Genomic DNA, 22,266 nt, shown 5'->3' on the forward strand with positions numbered 1-22,266 from the left:
AAATCGTGGAAGGAGCCGAGATGTCCTTCAACAGATGACTGGATTAAGAAACTGTGGTCCATATATACAATCGAATATCACTCAGCTATAAGAAAGAACGAATTCTCAACATTTGCTGCAACATGGACGGCACCAGAGGAGATAATGCTAAGTGAAATAAGTCAAGCAGAGAAAGACAATTATCATATGGTTTCTCTCATNGAAACAATTATCATATGATTTCTCTCATCTATGGAACATAAGAACTAGGAAGATCGGTAGGGGAAAAAAGGGATAAAGAAAGGTGGGGAAATCAGAGGGGGGAATGAAACATGAGAGACTATGGACTATGAGAAACAACTGAGGATTTCAGAGGGGAGGGGGTGGGGGAATGGGATAGACTGGTGATGGGTGGTAGGGAGGGCACGTATTGCATGGTACCCTGGGTGTTATACGCAACTAATGAATCATCGAACTTTTCATCGGAATCCCGGGATATACTGTATGGTGACTAACATAATACAATAAAAAATCATTTAAAAAAAAAAAACTAAAAATTCTACGGTAAAAAAAAAAATCCTGATTTCATTTCCTTTGGTTATATACTCAGAAGTGGAATTGCTGGATCACACTGAAGAGGCATTTTAGACATTTTTCCCTAATGATCCACCCCTTTCAAATTTTAACATCATAAATATTCTGATTACATGTTGTATGTACATCTGCTTTATACATATATAAAGCTTATTCTTTGTATTTAATTCAGAGTTAAACTAATGAATCATTGAACATTATATCAAAAATACCTTGGCTAATTGAATTTAAATTTTAAAAATTCAAAAAAAATTTTTAAAGATGACTAAAATTTTTAAGTTAAATTCAAAATTAAAAAGTTATCAATGGGGGTACCTGGGTGGCTCAGTAGGTTAAGTATCTGACACGATTTTGGCTCAAGTCATGATCTCAGGGTTGGGATTGAACCCCATTACAGGCTCCATGCTCAGCAGAGCGTCTGCTTGGGAATTTTCTCTCTCCCTCACCTCTGTCCCTCCTTACCCCCCACTCATGCTCTCTCTCTCTCTTTCTTTCTCTCAAATAATAAATAATTCTTTTTTAAAAATTTAAAAAATAAAAAGGTATCACATCTAACTTAACATTACAATTGTACCTTCTAAGTAATTTTAATGTAATTTATCAAATTGTAATTATCAAATTACATGTTCAAAGAAGCAATTTATATTGATACATAATGATAATAGCAGTGCAATCAAATCTTAAAATGTCATGCAAAACTGCCATTTTTTTGACAAAAAATTTACAAAATTAATTTTTTAAAATTATTTTCAGTAAAATTAACTTTCAACTTTTGCTTCATACAGTAAATAACTAGTTTATGGGAAGGATGGGTGGGGGTAGGATGGTCCCAGAGGTGTCTGTGAGAAGCTGGCACTATGGGAGTGCGGAGTACGTCCACAGCCAGGAAGGGCATCCTAGACCAAGGCTTGGCACAAGGGTATAGAGGGTATGGTGGAAAAATAGGGGAAGGCCAGCGTGTCAGGCAGGAGCAGAGGGAGAGGGGGAAAGAGGAGGACCATAAACTGACTCATGTTGTGGAAGGGGCATTGTTTTCACAACACCACTCAGGCTGAAGACCAAATTCCTCCCATAGGGGCTTAGGAAGCCCAGCACCATCAGGCAGCTATCCACTTCCCAATCTCATCTAGAATCCAACCTCACCTATCACCAGCTGTCTTCTAACCTGCCAACCCCTCACTTCCAGCCTTTTAGCTCCTCAAATGGGCCATGCTTTCTCCAACCACAGGGCCTTTGCACATGATGTTGTCCCTGCCTGCTTCACTCTTTCTTACCTTTCTTTACCCAGTAACTGCTCTGACACTGCTCATCTCATCTCTTTCATCACCTCCTCAGAGAATTGCTCCCTGACTTCCTTGACAAAGTCACTTCTTTCTATTCTGTGCCCACCCAGCCTGTGTAGCCCTGAGCAGAGTTATGCTCCGTGTGTTTTCTTCCTAGCCCCTCATTGCCTCCCTGGAACCTGGAAGAGCTCTTGACATGTGGAAGGCCCCTAATACTTGTTGGGTGGTTAATGAACAGTTGCATCAACACACTTAATATCAAAATTTGTCCGTTTACTTGCTAGCTACCCATTGGCCCTTATTGTGCACAAAGCCCTGTGCTGGGGGCTAAGCATTTGTGTAATTGTCACCTTTTCTACAAACTGGAAGCTCTCTGAGGGCAGGGATCATGTCAGAGGTAAATGTCCCACCTATATCATGTTCTATTGGTGGCCCCACCACCCTCCAAGTATCCCAGAGTAAGCATCTGGGAGTTGTGCAGGTTTCTACCACACTCCATGTCTGACCATCAGTCCTGCCACTCCAATCTGCTCCTGCCCACACCTGCTGACCTGACATTCTCAGGCCACAGCAACTCCCATCTGGACTGGGCCACACCATGCACCAGCACCACATGACCATCAGTTGTTCAAGGCAAGCCTAGCCATGTGTACAACCTGCTTACAACACTGGGCAGACCCTGGACTGCCTATAGTGCAAATCCCTGGATTCTGAATGCAGCCTCCAAGTCCCACCCATCTGTTTTCCACCTACTTCTCCACTCAGTGCTTGCCATATTCTGCCTCCATCTTTAAGTGCCAACAAGAACAAACCCGGTCTTGTTCTCCACCCATGCCTTGCAGCTTCTTGCCCCAGTGCTCTCGCACAGGCTGTACCCGAGAAGTACCTCCCTATCTTTACTGGCTCAGTCCCACTAAGCCTCTGAGATGTAGCTCGTGCATTATCTTCTCAGGGGGAATCCTGTTCTCAACTGAACATTCCCCTTCACCTGATTCTGTTTCTCTTTACACATGTAACATTTAACTGTGTGTCTCTCCTGTGAGCACTTTGAAGGCAAGGGATATGCCTCATTTATCATAGTATTGCCAGACCTAGCATAGTGCCTAGTAATTAATAAGCACTCAGTAACAGTTGACAAATTAATCTTGGGTAGATGGGTAGGTGGGTGGGTAGGTGGATAGATGGGTGGATGAGTGGATGGATGGATGGATGGATAGATGGTAAATGGATGGATGGATAGAGGGATGAGTGGATGGATGGATGGGTGGATGAATAGATGGAGAGATGGAAGGAAGGAAATATAGATATGGCTAGAAGAGACTTTTCTCAGGGTGCAGAAACAAACTCTTTTTTTCCTACAGCATTTTTTAATTACTACCTGGTAGCAGGCTCTGTGCAAGGCACTTGGACATATCATCCCATTTGATCCTCATAACAATCCTATCAACTAAATATAACTATCCCCCATTTTACATCTGTGGCAATGAAGGTCCAAGTGTCACAGCTAGAAAGGGACAGAGCTGTCCCAGGCCTCCAAACCCTTCCTCTACGCCACTCTGAAACAGAAGCACTCTTTTGGACCTCTGAGCTTACTGATTTGCCTTGAAAGAAGGGGAAAACACAGCCCACCAATTTTCAGTTCAGCACAGTGTAGAGGCCCCTCTTCATCTCTTCCACAGGACACTAAAGTCTACGTCCAAGTCACGCTTCCCAGCACATTTTAATGAGGCTTGAAGTGGAGTAGTGCTCCATCTACTACTATTTTCTAAGACAGTGGTGACCTACCATCTCAGTAATCTGGGGAGATTTAAGGTAAATATTCCCACACAGAGCCAAGATTGAGGAGCCAAAATGAACATACAATGCGGGTGGGCTGTGGAGAACTTTACAAACAACCACATGGGCAAGACTAAGACTGCCCCTCCTACAGGAGCATGGAGCCCTCTGGCTAGGAAGGTGGGAGACTCTTGCAGGGCCCCATGGGGGGCTCACACAAGAGAAACAAGGAAAGGGATCTACACATAGGCTGGGCTTCCACTCTAGGAGGAAAGCCAGGCTCCTTGCATCCAACATTTGGTCTATATCTTCAGTAGATGAAACTGTGGAATCCTCAAAAGTATGTGAGTTGGTGGTCAGCTGGCCCAAGCTCCCATTCTGCAGATGTAGACACTGAGTCAGAGGGCAAGAGACAGTTGACTGAGTTTACAGTGCACTTCAGGGATGGCATCTGTATGAGGACCCAGTTACCCTTACACTGGGGCATGTTCTTTCTCCGTCCCTTGTCTTGCCTCTCACTCAACCTGATGTCTGTTCACCAGGGCATACACATCATTTAGCCATGACCCTTTACTGAACCACCCCCTGTGTTAAGATCCAATCATATGCTGGGAAGAGTCACTACCCCTTTTGATGGAGTTGTGAGCAAAAGGAGTGAATGGATGGGGATGGGAGAAGATGGTTTGCTCAGAAAAGCATTGCCCATGGTGTAACTCTGGAGCAGATTTTTGCATGGTAGAAATAATATTTACTTAACTCTGTAACACCATCTCAAGGATAACAGTTGCCTGGACATCTCTCTCTCTAGTCATCTCCTGCTCCACTCTTACCAGAATCCCTTTTTCATGCCCTCATCTCCTTTCCAAAGGGTTTGAAGTGGAAACAATATAAAGCACAGCTGAAGTAAACCTTTAAAATGAGAGTTAAAAGTCAAAATATATGTAAGGAGTGGGATAATCCTATAAAAATGAGGTAAATGTAAGTTACTACATAAAATTGGCACCGAGCTTCCTAGAAGCCAAGGCAAAAGGGAAAATGTGATATACTCCATAGCTTTTAAGAGCTAATAAATGCTAATATAAGATAGCTGGTAGGACGTGACTCTGGGTTCATAGGGCCTGGGTTTAGAGCCTCTATCTATCAGCTATCAATACAGCTCTACCTCTGTTCACACTCAACACTTGGCCCCTCTGTGCCCATAGGCTGCTCCATCACTGAGGCTGTGACAATCCTGGGAAACAAACTCAGAGATTACCAGGGGCAGTTCAACACCACCCACCTGCTGGCCCTCTGCGACTACATTCACAACACTTTCATCCACCACTACAAACTCTATCAGTATGTCTTGGGCCAGGACCAGGAAGTCAACCTGACCGTCACACACCTGGAAGTGTGTGCGCCTCCCCAACCCCTCCCTCTGGCCAAGGGCATGGACAGGGGCATCTGGCAGCTTGAGCAGCAGGTGGCGGAGCTCAATATGGCTGAGGTGCAAAAACGCACCAATATGCTGATCCTGAAGGAGGCGCTGCACCTGGAGCAGGAGCACAAGCTACAGAGAACGTTCTCAGAGAGGCCTGAGCAGCCCAGCCGGGTTCTGAAGAGAGAGGTAAGGCTGTGCCTGTGAGGTAGGAGGATGCTCCCTTGCCACATACAGATGCCTGTTCCTACCAAGAAAACATGGCAGCTGGAGTCACACTCACAGCCAGGACACCATTGTCTGCATACATGGGATGGGGAGAAGGGGACAGGCACTGAGCATGGGCCACAGGACTTGTGTGCATGTTTCATGAAACATCTCTGTGAGGTATTATTCCTGTCCCCATTTCAGTATTCTCTGAGTGAGGCTCAGACAATTTAATTAACATGCCCAAGGTCACCAAGCTAGCAAGTGGTAGAGTTTACATTTGGACTGAGGCCTGGCTGACCCTGAAGTCCAAGTTCTTTCCACTGCAACATTCATCACTGACAGATTCCACTAAAGAAGACCCCAGGCTCTGAATCACCACAGATTTTCTCAGTGCCCTTCATCTATCAAGGCCTGGGGGTGGGGGAAGATGATGAGGGAAGGAAGGACCACTGGGGACAGCCCAAGGTGGGGATATGATGAGGTAGGCCAAGAGGTGGGGCTGGTGGGTCAGAGAGAACCTAGAAGAATCTGGCATGTATCTAAGAAATTGGGCTGCCCTGTTGACCAGTCTTAAGACCACTGAGGCTCCAAGAGCCAGAGTCTCAATGACCAGGTCTTTAATAAATGATAACTAGCATGGCCCCAGGGCAACCAAATTCTTAAGGGCCTGGCAGAGTCCAAATTCATTTTTTAAGCTAGACATAGGCACTTATATCATCACTATCACATCATCTTTGAACACAGAGACAAGTCTGTGCATATGTGTATACACAACTGTGTGCGTGTGTTGGTGGGATTGGGGCTGGGAGGTGGTGGAGAGTCCCAGAACCTATATGTTCCAAAAGGTTTCTAAATTGGCAGCCAAAGAGTGAATGGTCTTATGAAGTATTCCTTTAAATATATATATAAAACATGGGGAAAATCTCTAAAGAGAAATCAACACAACAGAACAAATGAGGCTCTTCTAAAGTTAAGTCTTCCAGAGAAATAGCACATCAGGCTGCCATGCAATCTTAGTGCATTAAAATGTCCAGCAAGGAAGGACCCAACAGAACTAAACTGCAGCCTGTCTCCACCCACTTTGGGGTTCCTTACTCTAGAATATGTGGACAAGGCCACAAATGCAAGGGGCTGCCTTCCCTCCCACTCCTGCTTCTTCGCACAGCTGTTATTCCCTGCCCCTCCCATCTCCCCTGCCAGCCCTCATTACTTTGCTGCTGGTCCCTGCCTGGTGGAGCTTGTGGACTAGAGTCCTCTCCACTGTATGCCTCTAGTCTTGTGCCTGAGCTGGGGACACTGACCATCATAGGATAAACATGATGTATCCTCTTGGAGCACAATCCTCCCCAAGGACTTAGGGGAAGAACATTATTTTTTATAGAAAAACAACCAAGAAAATATTCCAGGACAAATGTAAGATTTTGCATGAGTTTTTAAATTAGAATGTGAGATCTCAAAGAGATGTTTTCTAGGCAATCAGATACTCCAAGTACATCCCCCAACACCCTCAAGACAAGCACAGACTTTCCTCAGATGTTTGGTTGCCCAGTCAGGGAATTTGGAAAAACACAGATACATGGTCCATGTCTCCAGGATTCCATGATGCCATTGTCCTGACTGAGATGAAAGAGAGGGTCTCCTTTTAACATGGCAGATAGTGGCTGAATTTCCATTCTCCCCATGGCTGGCTGGTGGGGACATGCCCACTCTCTGAGCAACTTGCCCTGTTTCTTCTGATGAGGCCTGCTACTAGAACTTTGAGATGTAAGAATGAGATAAGGGCAGGAGGGTAAGGAAGGGGGATGATATCCAAAAGGAACATCCATTGATGAAGGTAGGGGAATACGGGACTGGCCTAAAGGCCCAGAACAATATTAGTAATAAATGACCCATTCAAACAGGATTATTGCACAGTAGGCCTGAAGGGAGAAGGAAAGAAAGTCATTGGAACCCAAAAAGAGAGCTATGGGAGAGGGCCATGGGGTAGGAGGTGTAGCTGTAGGTAGAGGATTAGAGCCATGGCCAACCCACAGCAGATCAGGAAGGAGGAGAGACACTTCATTCTTTTTCCAGCTTCAGATCTCCTGCCAGTTCCTCCCATTGGCTGAACTCAACCTAAAGCCAGAGGTAAGGTAGACAGTTGAGGCAGCCCTTATAAGCCTCTCAGAGCACAGGGTAGGGTGGAGAAGGGTGGCCAAGAGAGCTGGTGGTGGAAATGGAAAGTTCTAGAGTCCAAAAAAAGGAGATGATGTGTTCAGAATTGGATCCTGTGGAGGGACTCTATGTGCAGATGGCCTCAGCCTTCCCCAGAGCCCTGATCATCAGTCATGTTCCATTTCTTCCAGGAGTTAGAAAATCTCGTCAGTGAGGCCATTCATATCCAGATCGAATGCCTGAAGGAGCTGCTTCAGTATGAGATACAAATAACTTTTGATATTTTGGATCTGAAACTTCAGAAGAAGACATTGAACCTCAATGCTCCTATCCCTTCCCCACTTGCAATCACTGGCCAGCCAGGCCAAGATGAATCTCTTAAGTTCAACAAAGCAAGCAAAGGAAAGAAAGCAAAAGCAAAGAAGAAGTAGAGAGCCCCTGGTGTCCATTGACTGAAGACTTTGACTGAGGAAAAGCAATTGACAATTATGAAAACATGTGATATGCTCAGCACCCAGTAGATCAGAGATTTCTAGTGATTAAAAGAAACAAAACAACAGTCATCAGATTTCCCCTCTCTTCTTTCTTTCTCCATATTCTACCCCATGAAAATCCAACCCAAACAGATTTTCCTTGCATGGGGGAAGAAAGCTGTCTTTCTATGTTGAGCACAGAATTCGGGCTCCATGGGCAGGCAAACACCACTTGTTGACTCAGGCTGAGTTTAGACGTTAAAGACAGAACCACGACCAATGGGTTTAAGTGGGTAAGAGTGAGGGTAACAACAGACACCAGGAAGGCCTTCCAGCTAACACAGTGGTTCTCTGGCTAGCGTGGGAACAGGACCTGGGATTCTGTTTCAATTCTGCAGTTTGTACAACAGGACTGCCTGCCTGCAGCCTGTTATGCACGTGCCCATCTCCCTGCTAGAAGACCTAGAGCTGCCTAGAGCCTCTGCAAAACTCTTCCTTTTGTGAGAACCTACATCACTTAGACTGAAGCAGGGGACCCAGTGCTGCCCTAGAAGCCAGAGACCTGACTTTGAACCCAGCTCTGCCTCTGTTCTGATGTGTGAACTTGCCCACATCCCTTTAGTCTCTGGGTCCCAGCTCTCTCTCTCTGTCAGGTGGGGGCATTGCCAGCCGGTATCAGGTCTTTCTCCCACTCTAACCTGGGGGAGTCCCATCTTCCCTAAGAGAAAGATGAGCCAAGGTTGACTATCCCCATTTCTCAAGGGGTTCAAGGTTCAAGGAGGTCAAGTACCCACTTCAAAGTCACACAAGAGGCAGTGAAAGAATCAGGACTAGAACTCAGGTGTCTGGACTCTTATTTCTGTGCTCTTTTCCCTACAGCCTCATGCCTCATGGCGACAGGGGCACAAACCCTGTAATAGGTGGCTTAATAGCAGCCATGTAACTGACAGGGGACTGTGGCCTCCAGGATCAGGGTGGAAAGGTCATTACCACTCACTGCCTCTTCCCAAGCCAGTGACCTGCTCTGCCCACTCTGTCATCTGCCCTGTGTCCTTGCTGAAGACGGGACGGGCCATCATGCACCATACCCATCTCATGCCCACCATCTCTCCTTCACCACTGCTGTCGTCGGGGTCTTGTAACCAACATATGCCTGGCTCATGTGTTTCCAGGCAAAATCAGCCTGCTATTGGAGGCCAAGCTGGATTCAGGTAGAGAGAGGGAGCCCCGAGGGGACATGTCACCAACCCGGAGCTCTCTGACAGAAGTCCAGGAGATAAGAGGTCCCCAGCTGGGAAGGGGCCTCACCAGGAGCAGGCCCCCCACTCTCCTGTCTTACCTGGATGCTGCAGGGAGTATGCTTTATATCTGAGAAGTTCCATAAGCTTTCCCGTACCTCTTTGGACAGAGGAAGGAAATTCTAGGTTTTTCTTAAATTATCCATCCCTTCATCCACTCATCCATTAATGTATCCATATTTCACATTTTTTTAACATCCACATCTTCTGTGTGGCTGAAACCATGATGACCCAGAGGGAAGTATAAGAGCTGCCATCCTATTTTGCCCAGGCCTGACCAGGATCGCAAAACTCTCCTGCAGCTTGTGTGGATGAGACGTGTATGTGTGTATGCACATGTGTGCATGCATGGTGTAATTATGCTTATAAGTACGTGTGCATGCATGTGCATGAGTATGTGTAGGTGTTTGGAAGGAAGTGGAAGCGGCAGGTGGTCACTGCTCCAGCCCAGGCCATATGCTGGAGACCCCTGATGCTGGGGCAGCAGAGAATCAGATGCCCTGGCCAGCCTGACAAGAAGCTGGGCTGAAAGCACTGTTCTCATGTCCAGGAGACACAGGAAGTAATGGTTGACACTGGACTTGGTCAATCAAGTATAAAAGGATAAATAGCTCCCTCTTGCCTTGCCTTTCTCCCACATGGATGGGGGCTCAACCATCCCATCCATACCCAGGGTCCCAGCCTTGTCCTGCCAGTGTCCAGATAGACATGCAGGACCCCTGAGGCGTTGAACACTTTCAGTCTCAGGACACTCCGACCCTGAGCTATGGACAGTGGTCTATTGGTCTTGTCCTCCCCCTGGACCCAGACCTTTCCCAGGAGCACTCCTGCCAAGGGAGCCCCTGGTCACCACCCCCATGGGTGGACCCACAGCCTGGCTAGGATCTTCCTCTAGCACCAGCCAGGCCTCCAGCAAGGGAGCGGGTGCTCCCTGTAGTGGCTGTGAAGGAGTAGAAAGTGGCTTTTGCAGTCCTGTGTCCACACAGTCAGCCTGCAGGGCCCTCCCCCTCCTTCAGGGGCAGCTCTTCTCCCTAACCAGTTGGAGTCAGGGCTAGTGTTTCAACCATACACTAGGTGTAGATGTTAAAAAATATTTGGGGAGTGAAGGAAGAATGAATGAACGAATGAATGAATATGTTAAGAAAATCCTGGAACTTCCTTTCCCTGTCCAAAGAGGTATTGAGAATCTCACCAAATTTCTCAGACACAAAACACTCCTCCCTCCTGTCAAGGTCAAAAGCAGAGTTGTAGGCTCTACCATGTGATGGAAGTAGGTATTTCTCCTGCCTGCCTTCCCTATGGAATCCTGCACTGGGCTCAGCCCTGTGCATGAAGTTTCTACCCTCAAGAAGCTCTCCCAGGGGCACCTGGTTGTCTCAGTCAGTTAAGCATCCGACTTTTGATTTAGGCTCAGGTCATGATCTCAGGATTGTGAGATCAAGACCTGCATTGGGCTCTGCTCTGGGCGTAAAGCCTGCTTAATATCCACCCCCCTTCCTCTGCTCCTCCGTCCTGCTTGTGTGTGCACTCTTGCTATCTCAAAAAGAAAAAAAAAGAGTTCTCCCCAATTAGCAAGGAAAACAAACACCCCTGTACCCATCTGACTTCCACAATCATTTGGTGTCATCTACTCAAGGACAAGCAGAAGAGGCCTGGGGGCTGGTGTCTGTGAGGGAGGGGAACACCCTAAGCACTGTGCCTCCTCCAGCTCCTACTCAAACATGTAGATGTTCTGGTATCAGTACTTACTCAATATCCATTTCATGGGTAGCTGAGTTGCATTTGAGAAGGAGGCTGGGACAGGGAAGTTACAAGGAACCAGAAATCAGGAAAGAAGCCACAGCAACAAGTGGATTTAAGGTCTCTGTGGGGATGGGAGTGGAGGCCTCAGGCCCCATATACACTGGGAGCTAAAATTGGGCTTTCTACATCAAGGTAAGACCAAAGAATGGGTGGTCCCCTTGGGAAACCCCTCCCTCCCACCCACCTGAGGAAGGAGCACTGAGCAGTCTTCTGCTGCAACTCTTGGAGGACCCAAAGTCTACTGTGGGAGGGCAGAGTCCCCACCTGTGCCCCCATGCTCATGCAAGGCCTGGCTGCTGACACAACACAGACATGGAAACCCCAAACAGAGAAACTAGCCTAAAACTGGGCTGAGACTGGATCATCCCTTAGAGCCTAAGGATAAAGCTTCTGTAGGTCAGGTGACCAAATGCTCTGTCATGGATGGTGCCGGTTGCTGCCTGTTGTCCTGGTGTTCTGCCTAGTTTGTCATTGCTTAATGGAGTCCTATTAAGAATTGCTTTAAAAGAAGTCAAGATCGGATCGGTACACCTCCCTTGTACTTCCAGCTCCTGCCACAGTTGCATGTCTTGGTGTGTGAGTGACGTGTGCAGTGAGCAAGTGAGTTTTCACTTAAACTCCAGGTTAAATCTGAGAGATGATGAGGGCTGACCTGCCTCTCCTTCCCAGTCTTTTCCCAACCCAGTGCAACCCTCTCAGGGCCACCACATGCAGCTCCCCCTAGACATTGAAATGCACATGGACACAAGCAATGGAGGAGAGTCATTCCCCACTGAGATAGATGGAAGATACAGACGCAATGTTTCTGCTGTTGCCAGTTATGCCATGGTCTTCAAGGTGCAGGAAGCCACAGGCCGCCAGGCTCCAGGTCAGTGGGGAAAGTAGCAGAGACAGGCACCATGTGCAGGATCTAGAAGGCAGCAGTCTTGCTCCAGGGCTCATAGACAGTAATGGGAGCAGCCTTGCTGTAGCTACTTTCCCACTTACCATGTAGTACCAATCTACAACTATTTATCTTAGTGTTTGCTACTGCATTTTCATTTTTCAATAAACCCTCAGTAGCAATGAGTTCCACAAAAAAAGAAAGTGCACGAGTCATGAAAATGTAAATATCTTTCTCTTTTTCAATAAAGTTAATGGCAAAACTGTAACATGCCCAAAATGGTTATCAGCATTTACCATCTGCCCTGAGAACCATGGTGATATCACTACATAAAAAGCAGACTCAAATCTGCTCAGGGAGCATCAGCACCTAACTCAAAGGTCATCAGTGACTTTAAGAACACTGTCTAAACTCCTAGTCAGGGACACCTGGGTGGCTCGGTGGGTTAAGAATCTGCTTTCGGCTCAGGTCATGATCCCAGCATCCTGGGATCAAGTCCTGCATCGTGTTCCCTGCTCAACGGGGAATCTGCTTCTCCCTCTGCCCCTCCCCCTGCTCCTTCTCTCTCTCTCTCTCTCTCAATCTAATAAAAAAATAAAATCTTAAAAAAATAAGATAAAATCTTGGTAAAACATAATCCTGGGTGTGTCTGTCAGGGTGTTTTTGAATGAGACTAATATTCGGATTGGCTGACTAAATAAAACAGATTGTTCTCCCTAATGTGGGTGAGCCTTGTCCAGTCAGTTGAAGCACTGAATAAAACAAAACACTGACCTCCCCGCCCCACCCCGTCCCTGAGTAAGAGAGAATGTTCCCTGCCTCACAGCATTTGAAATGGAACATGAGCATTTCCTCTTTCTATGGCAGCTTGCCAGCCTGTGACATCAGCTGTGAGGATTTGGGATTAGCCAGCCTCCATAATCATGTGAGCCAACTCTTTATAAGACATCTCTTCCATGAATATATATAATCTTCTGTTGATTGGTTGTGTTTTTCTGGAGAACCTGCCTAGCACATTTGTCAATTCCAAATTTTCTTGCACACATGCTAAGAGTGAAGTGGTAACTGTTTATTTGATAGGAACACCCAGAGAAGAAAGTCACACATGGTGAAATGATGCCAGTGTTATATTCATGGAATCATATGCATCAATAGGAAAAAAAATCTGGTAATTCCAACAACAGTTCACTTTTTTTCATTTAATTCAGGCAATCAAAGTTTTTAGAAATTCATTTTGTTCAAGATGAACCATGTCTCAATATTGTGAATACCATTGGAAATTCGCTTTTTAAAATTTCAACACGACAGACACAAGTAATTGTTTTTGAGGTGATAATATCACTTCCAATATATAAATGTTGCTAAAAATCAATGTTCTTTTTTTTTTAAAGATTTTATTTATTTATTCGACAGAGATAGAGACAGCCAGCGAGAGGGAACACAAGCAGGGGGAGTGGGAGGAGGAAGAAGCAGGCTCATAGCGGAGGAGCCTGAAAAATCAATGTTCTTACTAAATAAAAAAGAAAAAACATGGAGCAGAAATATACCTCGAATTTGTTGTTGGGCATACAGAGGTCAGACCCGTACCAAGAAGGTCAGAAAGTAGAAATGAGGGTGGAGGAGGGATGGGAAAAAGTGAAGAACAACTCCACAGGACAGAGTCAGACTCCTCCCACAAACACACTGCGCTTCGGAGCCAGTTGGAATTCATTTGTTCATTCCCCAAATATCACTTGACCAGTTGTTCATTCTGGATGCTGTTAGGCACTAGGGACTCAAGAGTAAACAAGATAGACAAGGTTGCCATCCTTGAGCTCAGGTTCAAATGCAGAGCATGGAGAAGTGATTAAATAAACAAGATATTCACCAGCTGGCATGCCAGATATGAAGACCATAAGCAGGTGCAGAACTCAAGTAACTTTGGGGTGACAGGAACTTTGTTACTGAGGCTGTTCAACAGGCACATATTAAGTGCCCATTATATGCCAGACATTGGGATAGGTGGTGAATATAAAGATGCGAAAAAGGCAATTAGTACCCTAAATGAGCTTGCAGTCCAAACAGGAGGCAGATGCATACACCGCTAATGCTAACACTAGGAAGAAGGAGGCAAATGCTAAAATAGACACAGAAAGGGGAGAAATTGAGTATTAGAGGAGGGATCAAGGAGAGGTTCTCAAATGAAGGACAATGTGAAATGGGCTTTGAAAGATAATTAAGATTCTAAGTGAAGGGGAAATAGGAGAAAGTACGTTATACAGCAAGAAAATAAAAGCATATTACAGGCTGTGGTTGGAAGAGAAAAAGCAGGAGCCAGGACAGCAAGTGGGTTGTGCCAGGTGGCTACACGGATAGCACAAGGGCAAGTGACAAAGCCATCCACGTGGGGTACGGGGGTGGGGAGGTTATGCAAAAGAGGAAGAGAGTGTGGACTCTTGATTTGTGAGGAAAGGAGCCTTTAAAAGTTTTAGACATTAAGGAGTGCACGTGATGTGATGAGCACTGGATATTATAGGCAACTAATGAATCCATGAACACTACACCAAAAACTAATGATATACTATATGCTGGCTAATTGAATTTAAATAAAAATTTAAAAAGGAAAAAAGAAAAGGTTTAGGCAGGGGAGTGGTGCCTGGGTGGTTCAGTTGGCAAGCATCTGACTCTCAATTTCAGCTCAGATCCTGATCTCAGGGTTGTAAGATCCAGCCCCGTGTCATGCTCTGCACTCAGCATGGAAGTCTGCTTGAGATTCTCTCCCTCTGCCCCTCCTCCCGCTCCCATGAACATTCGCGCACTCTTTCTCTCAAATAAATAAGTAAAATAAATCTTTTTTAAAAAAAGAAAATACCTCATATTTTTTTTAAAAAAAAGGTTTAGGCAGGGGAGCAAAATTATTGGAGGGACATAGAGACTGGAAAGAGACCAGGAAGGAGGTTATTAAAATAATTCAAGCCAAGTATAATATTAGCTATCATGTATGCAATACACAAATATTTAGTAAGTGCCTATTGTGTGCTAGCGACTCTTCTGAGCCCTAAGAATACCTCACCAAACAGTAAAAAAGTCCCTGCTCAGGAATGTTCTAATCTAGTGGGGAGACAGAGAAAGAGTGAGAGAAAATGAATAAACAAGGAAAAATGTTGGGTGTGACACATGGTAACCAGTTACATGCGTCGAATACACACACTGTGTGCCAGGCACTCTGGTAAGCACTTCTTATGTAGTCACATTATTTATTTTCATGACAATCCTATGATGTACATACTAGTATTATCATCCCCATTGCATAAATGAGAAAACTGATGAGCAGGGGTTAAATAACACCAGGCATTATAGACAGCGTTCATACTCTTCACATCCATGTTTTACTTCCTTTCAAGGCTTGTCAGTCTGGCAAAGGCAGGGTGTGAGGAGAAGAAGTCCACAAAAGCGAGGACTTTCATCTCCCCAGACCGGGCATCCCAAGCTCCTCTAGCCCAGCAGCTCTCAAGCACTCATTCCTTTGCACTGTTGTTGCTTGTTGGCCAGCTGTGCCACCAGCTAGTCTGCAACTCCTATGAGAGCCAGGAGCCATTGTACCTCTGTTGTGTCTTCTCCACCTCACACATCTGGGCATGTTGCAGGCTCAGAGACTGGAGTGTTGCCAAAGGCCACCAGTTCAGGGTGGTTGCATGGATGGATTAGGAAAAGAGAACCACGATGGGGAGATGGGAAGAAGCACTCATCCTGTGATCTCTGTTTCAAAGGGGAGATTTTATCTAAAAGACATCAGCATTTTCAGTGACAGGAAAGAAATTAAGTCCTCATCCTTCTTGACTAGGGTACTCAAAGTGGAGCAGGGTTCCAGTTCCTCTTCCTTCCCATAGAAACTGAGGTACTTGGGGTGCCTGGGTGGCTCAGTTGTTAAGCGTCTGCTTTGGGCTCAGGTCGTGATCCCAGGGTGCTGGAATCGAGCCCCACCTCGGGCTCCCTGCTCGGCGGGAAGCCTGCTTCTCCCTCTCCCACTCTCCCTGCTGGTGTTCCCTCTCTCGCTGTGTCTCCCTCTGTCCAATAAATAAATAAAATCTTAAAAAATAAAGAAACTGAAGTACAGGACTAACAACAGAGACACCGATGCCACCTTACAGTTACTTGGCTTACAGGTGAGCTGGCAAAGTAGCCCTGCACCTCAGTGGCATTTACAGTTCTGACTATCTAGGTCAAGAGCTCCTTTGAAGAACTATTTTGCTCCTTCTGTCCCAATCAAGTGTTTCTGAGAGGGGTTCCTAGCCACAGTGCCTCCCTTCCAGGCTGAAGGATGGGTGCATGGTACTCCATTGTGCTTGGCCACAGTGGTAGGGCCATGCATGGGCATATGACTCAAGCTGGACTAATCAAAATACTCTATTCTCACCCCACCCACCATGCCCCCCAGCCTCGTTGATTAATTCATGGATTTTCCTAGAGAGGAGGAAGTGTTCTGAACAGAGCAGCAGGTAGCTATGATTCCAGCCTGGGAGAGGGAAGAATACATGCAAAGGGAAGCAAAAGAGAAGGGGGAGATATTGATTGAAAAGTTCTTCCTTGGGGTGCCTGGGTGGAGCAGTCGTTAGCGTCTGCCTTCAGCTCAGGGCGTGATCCCAGTGTTCTGGGATCGAGCCCCACATCAGGCTTCTCTGCTAGGAGCCTGCATCTTCCTCTCTCACTCCCCCTGCTTGTGTTCCCTCTCTCGCTGGCTGTCTCTCTCTGTCAAATAAATAAATAAAATCTTTTAAAAAAAAAAAAGAAAGAAAGAAAAGTTCTTCCTTTATCTTGTCACCCTAGAGGCATCTCTCCCCTGTCAGTGGTTTGAGCCAATGTGCACACATCCATTATCTGACTGAGGTCAGTAAGACAGGCAGGGCAGGGAATGCTTCCCCCATGACAGAGGAGGACATGAAGACAGAGAGGTAAAATGATGGCTCAAGATCACGCAACTAATAGGTAGTGAAGCCTTAGCAGAAGCAACCAGAACTTCTTTCCTCTAGATGAGAGCTCTTGGCTCATCCACCGCTTCAAAGGGCACAGTCCCTGTACACGTTTACCACTCTGTGCACCTGTGCAGTGGCATCTGGGTATAAGCCACTCTTTTTGGTCTGGACTTGGACACAGAATGAGGCCACTGCATCTACTCTTCATTCAGGGCCCAGGGGATTGAACCTCTGCCCTGGGAACTTGCACACACAAAGTCAAAGGCAAATGGAGGATTTGAGCAACACTACACAGAATTCACCAGTCATCATTGTTGCCTCTTCAGGAAACGTCTCCCCCAACAGTAGTGTCATCACCCTCTACTCATTCAATAGGGTGTTGATCATAACATGCATTAAGTCCAAACTTCTATCAATTCTTTATGCCTTATTATAATGCCTCACAGTGGTACTTGTAAAACATCCTCTAAAGAACTGAAAGGGCTTTCTAACATTTTCTGTAGTTATTTTTACCTACTCAAAGGGTTGAGAAAACAGAGACCATTCCCAGTTCCCACAAGTGTGAAATGAGGTGCAAGGTGATACTCGTATGCCTTTTGAGGCTCCTTCCTCTTCCAACATTCTAAGAACATAGCAGCATGGCTCTCAGCCAAGGTTCCCAGGCACCTGGGCCAGAGTGAGAACAGGGAAATCATTTTCTGAACCTGATACAGTAAGACTATGTTATCCACCCCCCATCATCCCAGAAGAGTTTCTCAGGATGTTGCTCTTCCTGTGGGTTCTGGACATCCAGAAGAATCTGGAAATGTCACCTCCATGACCCCACAGCAGAGGAAGTGGCACAGTTCAAAACTGCCCAGAGCCTCTAGAGCAAACCAGCCTTGGCATCTGGGTTCTGAATCCCAAATGTCCCTAATGCATTTGTGAATGAATTAGGCCAGACAGGTGGACAAAGGCTTTGGAACTTTTCTAGCAAAAAGATAGACTTTTTGGTGAAAGTGGGTGGTGCTGCTCAAGGCTCTTGACAAGAAGCACTAACTTGAGTCAGTGGCTTCTGTCTCAAGGACAATACCAGTTGGACATCTTAGGTGTCTGGAGGACACTCGTTTTCAAAATCTGAACCAGGAGACAGCTGGTGGTTGTGACTCAAACCCCAGGATAAACTCCAGCCTTCAGGGGCAGCTGAGATAGGCTGACAGCTTCATGGAATGGCCACTACCACAGGCTGAGAGGTGGCACTAGACAGCCAGCTCCTCAAAGTTCCATGTCATCCTAGACACCTCTTGTGAGCCACCTACTCTTCTCATTACCCCAGCTCTGAGTTGTGCCAAGGCTACAAAAAACTCTCCCATGCAGATTTTGTCTACTTTATGCTGACAACACCTCATCTCCAGCATACACCAAATGCCTCCTGCTTCCTGCCTGGGGACCCTTCTGAAGTCATGGTATGGGGCACCATCAGGAACCTGCACAGCACTCGTGCATGCACATCCTTAAAGTACAGGGGGCTTAACATCCTGGGAAACAACCCAGCCAATTCGAAGTGGGGAGCCCATGGCTAAATGCCTCTCGCTCCCATCCCTCAGGCAGGCAGGATTGAGACACAATTGGTAGGGCTTCTCAGAATGTCCCAGTCGGATCAAGCACCAGTCACCCACAGTGGTGGACACCTCAGAGGCACCCCTGATATTGGTTTTCCTCCTTCTCTGTCTTCCTCCGTTTTGTTTTCATTCCTGCTCACTGAGATGACTCCCCAAAAACACTATACACTGCCAGCGAACCTTTGTCTTAAGTTCTGTTTGGGGAAGAGCATAGGCTAAGACACCTGTCTTCATCTTTGGATCCCCATATACCAGCACTAGCTCTGTCTGTGTCCATTACCTACTGCTGCATAACAAACGATCCCCAAACTCAGGGGCTTAAAACAACGATCATGATTTTGCAATTTGGGTAGGGTCCATGCGGACAGCTTGGCTCTGCTCCACGAGCGATCAGCAAGGACACCTCGACCAGGGCTGTAGGATCCACTTCCAAGATGCTTGAGCTCCATGGCTGGCAAGTTGGTGCTGGTTGTTGACTGGGAGCTCAGCTGATGCTGTTGACTTTGAGCCCCTATTCTCCTCCAAGTGGGCCTCTCCATGTGGCTTCTTGGATTTTCTTGCAACATGGCTGCCGGGCTCCAAGCAGGAGGAAGTAGAAAGAGCACACAGAGACTCACTTCCATTGTATCCTATTGGCCAAAGCAGTGTTAGGCCCAGCCCAGAATCAAGGGAGTAGGGAAATAGACATGCCTCTCAGCACAGGAAGTGACATATTTTTAATCATATTTGATCTGCCGCATTGGCACAGAACACTAGGTAAATGAAGGGTTAAATAAATGGTTAATTACATGAACAAATTAACTAATTAATGCTGTCAGCCATTACTCAACAGTAATCTTCCCTACACCCATACAGCCACTGTCACCCTATCTGAAATTTTAAACTATCACCTTGACACTAATTTATTGAGACTGAAAGTTTGTTTGACCTCAGAGTCACAGAATATCAGAGCTGCAGGGATCCAATTCAGCCACCCCACAGTACAGGGGAGGAAAGTGAGTCCCAGGGAAAGGAAGGGATTTGCCCAAGGTCACTGTCATGGCCACTGGCAAGGAAAACACCAACCCATGGCTCAAATTTCCAAAACTTCCAGCCTCACTCTTCCCACCACACTGTGATGCTGGCAGGTGTGTGTGTGTATGTGTATGCGTGCGTGCGTGTGCATGTGTGCAGGAAGGGCTGCCTTCCCGGTAGGAAACTCTGCCTCTAAGTCCCTTTCCAGTTTCTATCCCTGGACATGCCACCCTCTGATCCGTGTGAGCAGCTATGGAAAACTCTCTAAAACTGAGTGTGGAAGGGAGCCCATGAGAGGGCTGAGGGTGTCAACCCTGGGTGGAGCTCAGACTGGCCCCAATAAGGCCTCTCTGTGCAGTTTGTGTCCCCGTCACGGCCCCACGGCCCCGCCACTCACACCAGCTACCCCCCATCCACAGTGTGTTGCTTCCTCCTTTGGGGAGCATTTGAGGAACCCCCTGGGGTGTGCGAGGTGCAGAGGAGAATGCAGACATAATACAATAAAAGCCGTCTTCACCCTGATACTCAGCACCTCCCAAGGGCCAGGCACTCTGTCTTGTTATCCTCATTTCACAGACAGGGAAACAGGCTCTGAGGAGTCAGGGAACTTACCTGTGCTTCCTGCCTGAGCTGGTATGTAACCTTCTGAGATTCAAACCCTGACCTAACCCTAACTCTCCACCCTTTCCCCTAAATCAGCCATCACACTGATTTGATCTCTCTCTTTTAAAAGTTTCCATCTGGAGGAGAAGCCAAAACACCATAGGGCAGTATGCGACAGAGGGTGGCAGGCCCAGAGGCATGCAGGGGCGGTTGGGTCACAGGAGAGGCAGGACTCAGGCCCAGGAGGGCACGGGAAGGCAGGCCTCAGGGAGAAGAGGCTTCAGAGGGAGGGAGGGCAGGCCGGGGCATCTGAGTGGGCGGAGCACCAACCTGAGCAAAGGCTCCTTGCTGGGAAGACGGGTGGACGGCTAGAGCTGGCAGCAGTGTCAGACCTAAGTCTGGCTGCTGGAATCCCAGGGGCTCAGGATATCTGTGTAGGAGTGCTGGGGGGCTCCTGTTCTCCAAGGTCAAGAAGGGGACTAGGGGAGCCTGGCCTGAAGCTGCATTTGCATATCGAGCTCTGTTGTTCTATAAATTGTGTGTTCACTGAGGCGCCATGCCCCCTCCACAAAGCCTGTCTTGGTGCAGACAAGGGTTGGGGAGAGGAGGATGGAAAAGGGCCCTAAATGTGAGGCCATGTGCCCAGGGTAGGGAGCCACTGTGATTCCCAGATGGGCCATGGCAAGATGAAGCATAAAGGAGCTGTGCTCATTTATTAAGTGCCTGCTTTGAGTCACTAGATGACAGCATGAGATTTCAATCCACTTATCCACCTGGCACAGGGGTGGGGGGGTCTCAGTATCCCCATTCTTCCAGCTGAGGAAACTGAGGCTGAGACTCAAGGAAATGAGGTGACTCACTCTGGCTCTCACAGCTAGCAAGTGGAGGAGCTGAGAACCAGGTCCAAGTCTCTGCCCTCTGTGCACACTTTCTTTCCCCTGCAGCAATGTGCTGGAAGGGGTTCAACCTGGGTACAGGGGACAGGAAGACCATGTCCTGCCCAGTCACAGTCTGGCTGGACAGAGAAGATGCACACAGGAAAACACCACTCAGAAGCACCCTGTGCAAATTCTAGCGGAGGGAGGCATCTCCAGCCTCAGGCGCGCACCCCAGGGCCTTTGTCCCGCCTTCCCAGGAAGAGAGGTTTCCTCCCTGAGCAAGACTGTGCACGTCAGAGGCTGAGGCCTGGCAGCCCTGGGCCTGGGGCCGATTCCCAGCACTCTCAGGGCAGCCGGGCCAAGCTGCTGACTCACTAAACAAACCCCAGACAAGTCACTTCCCTCCCAGGCACCCAGCATGGCAATGAAAGTGGGCATCCCTGTGTCCCTGGCTGCCCAGATCTGAGCCTCCACTCCCTGTGCTAGAGCAGCCTTTCCCACCAGAGCTGACTGGCAGCTGGTTGTGTGGGGAGGTAGCTGTATGATGTGGGAGAGGAGGAAATGTGTTGTTTGAAAACTGACATTCAGAGGGGAACATAAAACCCATACTTAGAAAGTGAAAACCATGCCTATTTATTCTCATAATACACACCACTGGAAAGAAAGCTCCACACACTGCTTGGGAACATGCATGGGAGGGAGTTCTAGGGGTGGCTGGAGACCTCAAAAGGTGGGGATTGTGTACTTTGCTCATTCTGGTGGAAGAGGTAGGTCCTCATTTAGGGCGACTCAGACTTCTTCAGCAGACCACAGGGTGTTCACTGGGCCCAGTAACATAGGCAATGGAAAAGCAACTTCTAGAAAAGCCCACAAGAGAAAGTTCATCATCCAGTAAGAGGCATGCATTGATGCAGAAACATATTCAGGCTACATTTTCACTTTCTTAAAAAGTGAGTTACCAAACAACATAATCCCAACATTCTAAAATAAAGTGTGAAAATACTCATGTGAACACGCATATACATCTAGGGGAAAAAAGGTCTGAAAGGAATACCACACAATGTTAACAGCAGGTGTCTTTTGCGTGGAGATTATAGGGGGGAATCTCTCTCTCGTTGTATCTGTGTATTTCCAAGTTTTCTGTATGTACCTACACAGCATGTTTAAAAGAGAAAATAATAAAAGGTTTTTTAATTAGGCCTAGAGAAGGTAACTTACCAAAGGGCTGAATTTACTTCCAAAGTGAACTTAGCATCCTTATTACTGTAGAATTAACAGCCAGTTCCTTACTGTGATAGATGCAATGCATACACACACACACACACACACACACACACACACACACACA

General features: G+C 47.0%; 1 protein-coding gene across 1 annotated transcript in view; it reads left to right on the plus strand.

The window, feature by feature from the left end:
- Positions 1-7,923, plus strand: part of C5H8orf74 (chromosome 5 C8orf74 homolog) — a 34,870-nt gene extending 26,947 nt beyond the window's left edge. The window contains exons 3-4 of the mRNA XM_034661723.1: positions 4,835-5,238; positions 7,605-7,923. Of these exons, the coding sequence (XP_034517614.1) occupies positions 4,835-5,238; positions 7,605-7,844 (644 nt within the window). The 3' untranslated portion in view covers positions 7,845-7,923. The remainder of the gene's footprint in view (positions 1-4,834; positions 5,239-7,604) is intronic.
- Positions 7,924-22,266: the final 14,343 nt, after the last annotated feature.

Source organism: Ailuropoda melanoleuca, chromosome 5 (genome assembly GCF_002007445.2).
Source record: "Ailuropoda melanoleuca isolate Jingjing chromosome 5, ASM200744v2, whole genome shotgun sequence".
NCBI classification, from domain to species: domain Eukaryota; kingdom Metazoa; phylum Chordata; class Mammalia; order Carnivora; family Ursidae; genus Ailuropoda; species Ailuropoda melanoleuca.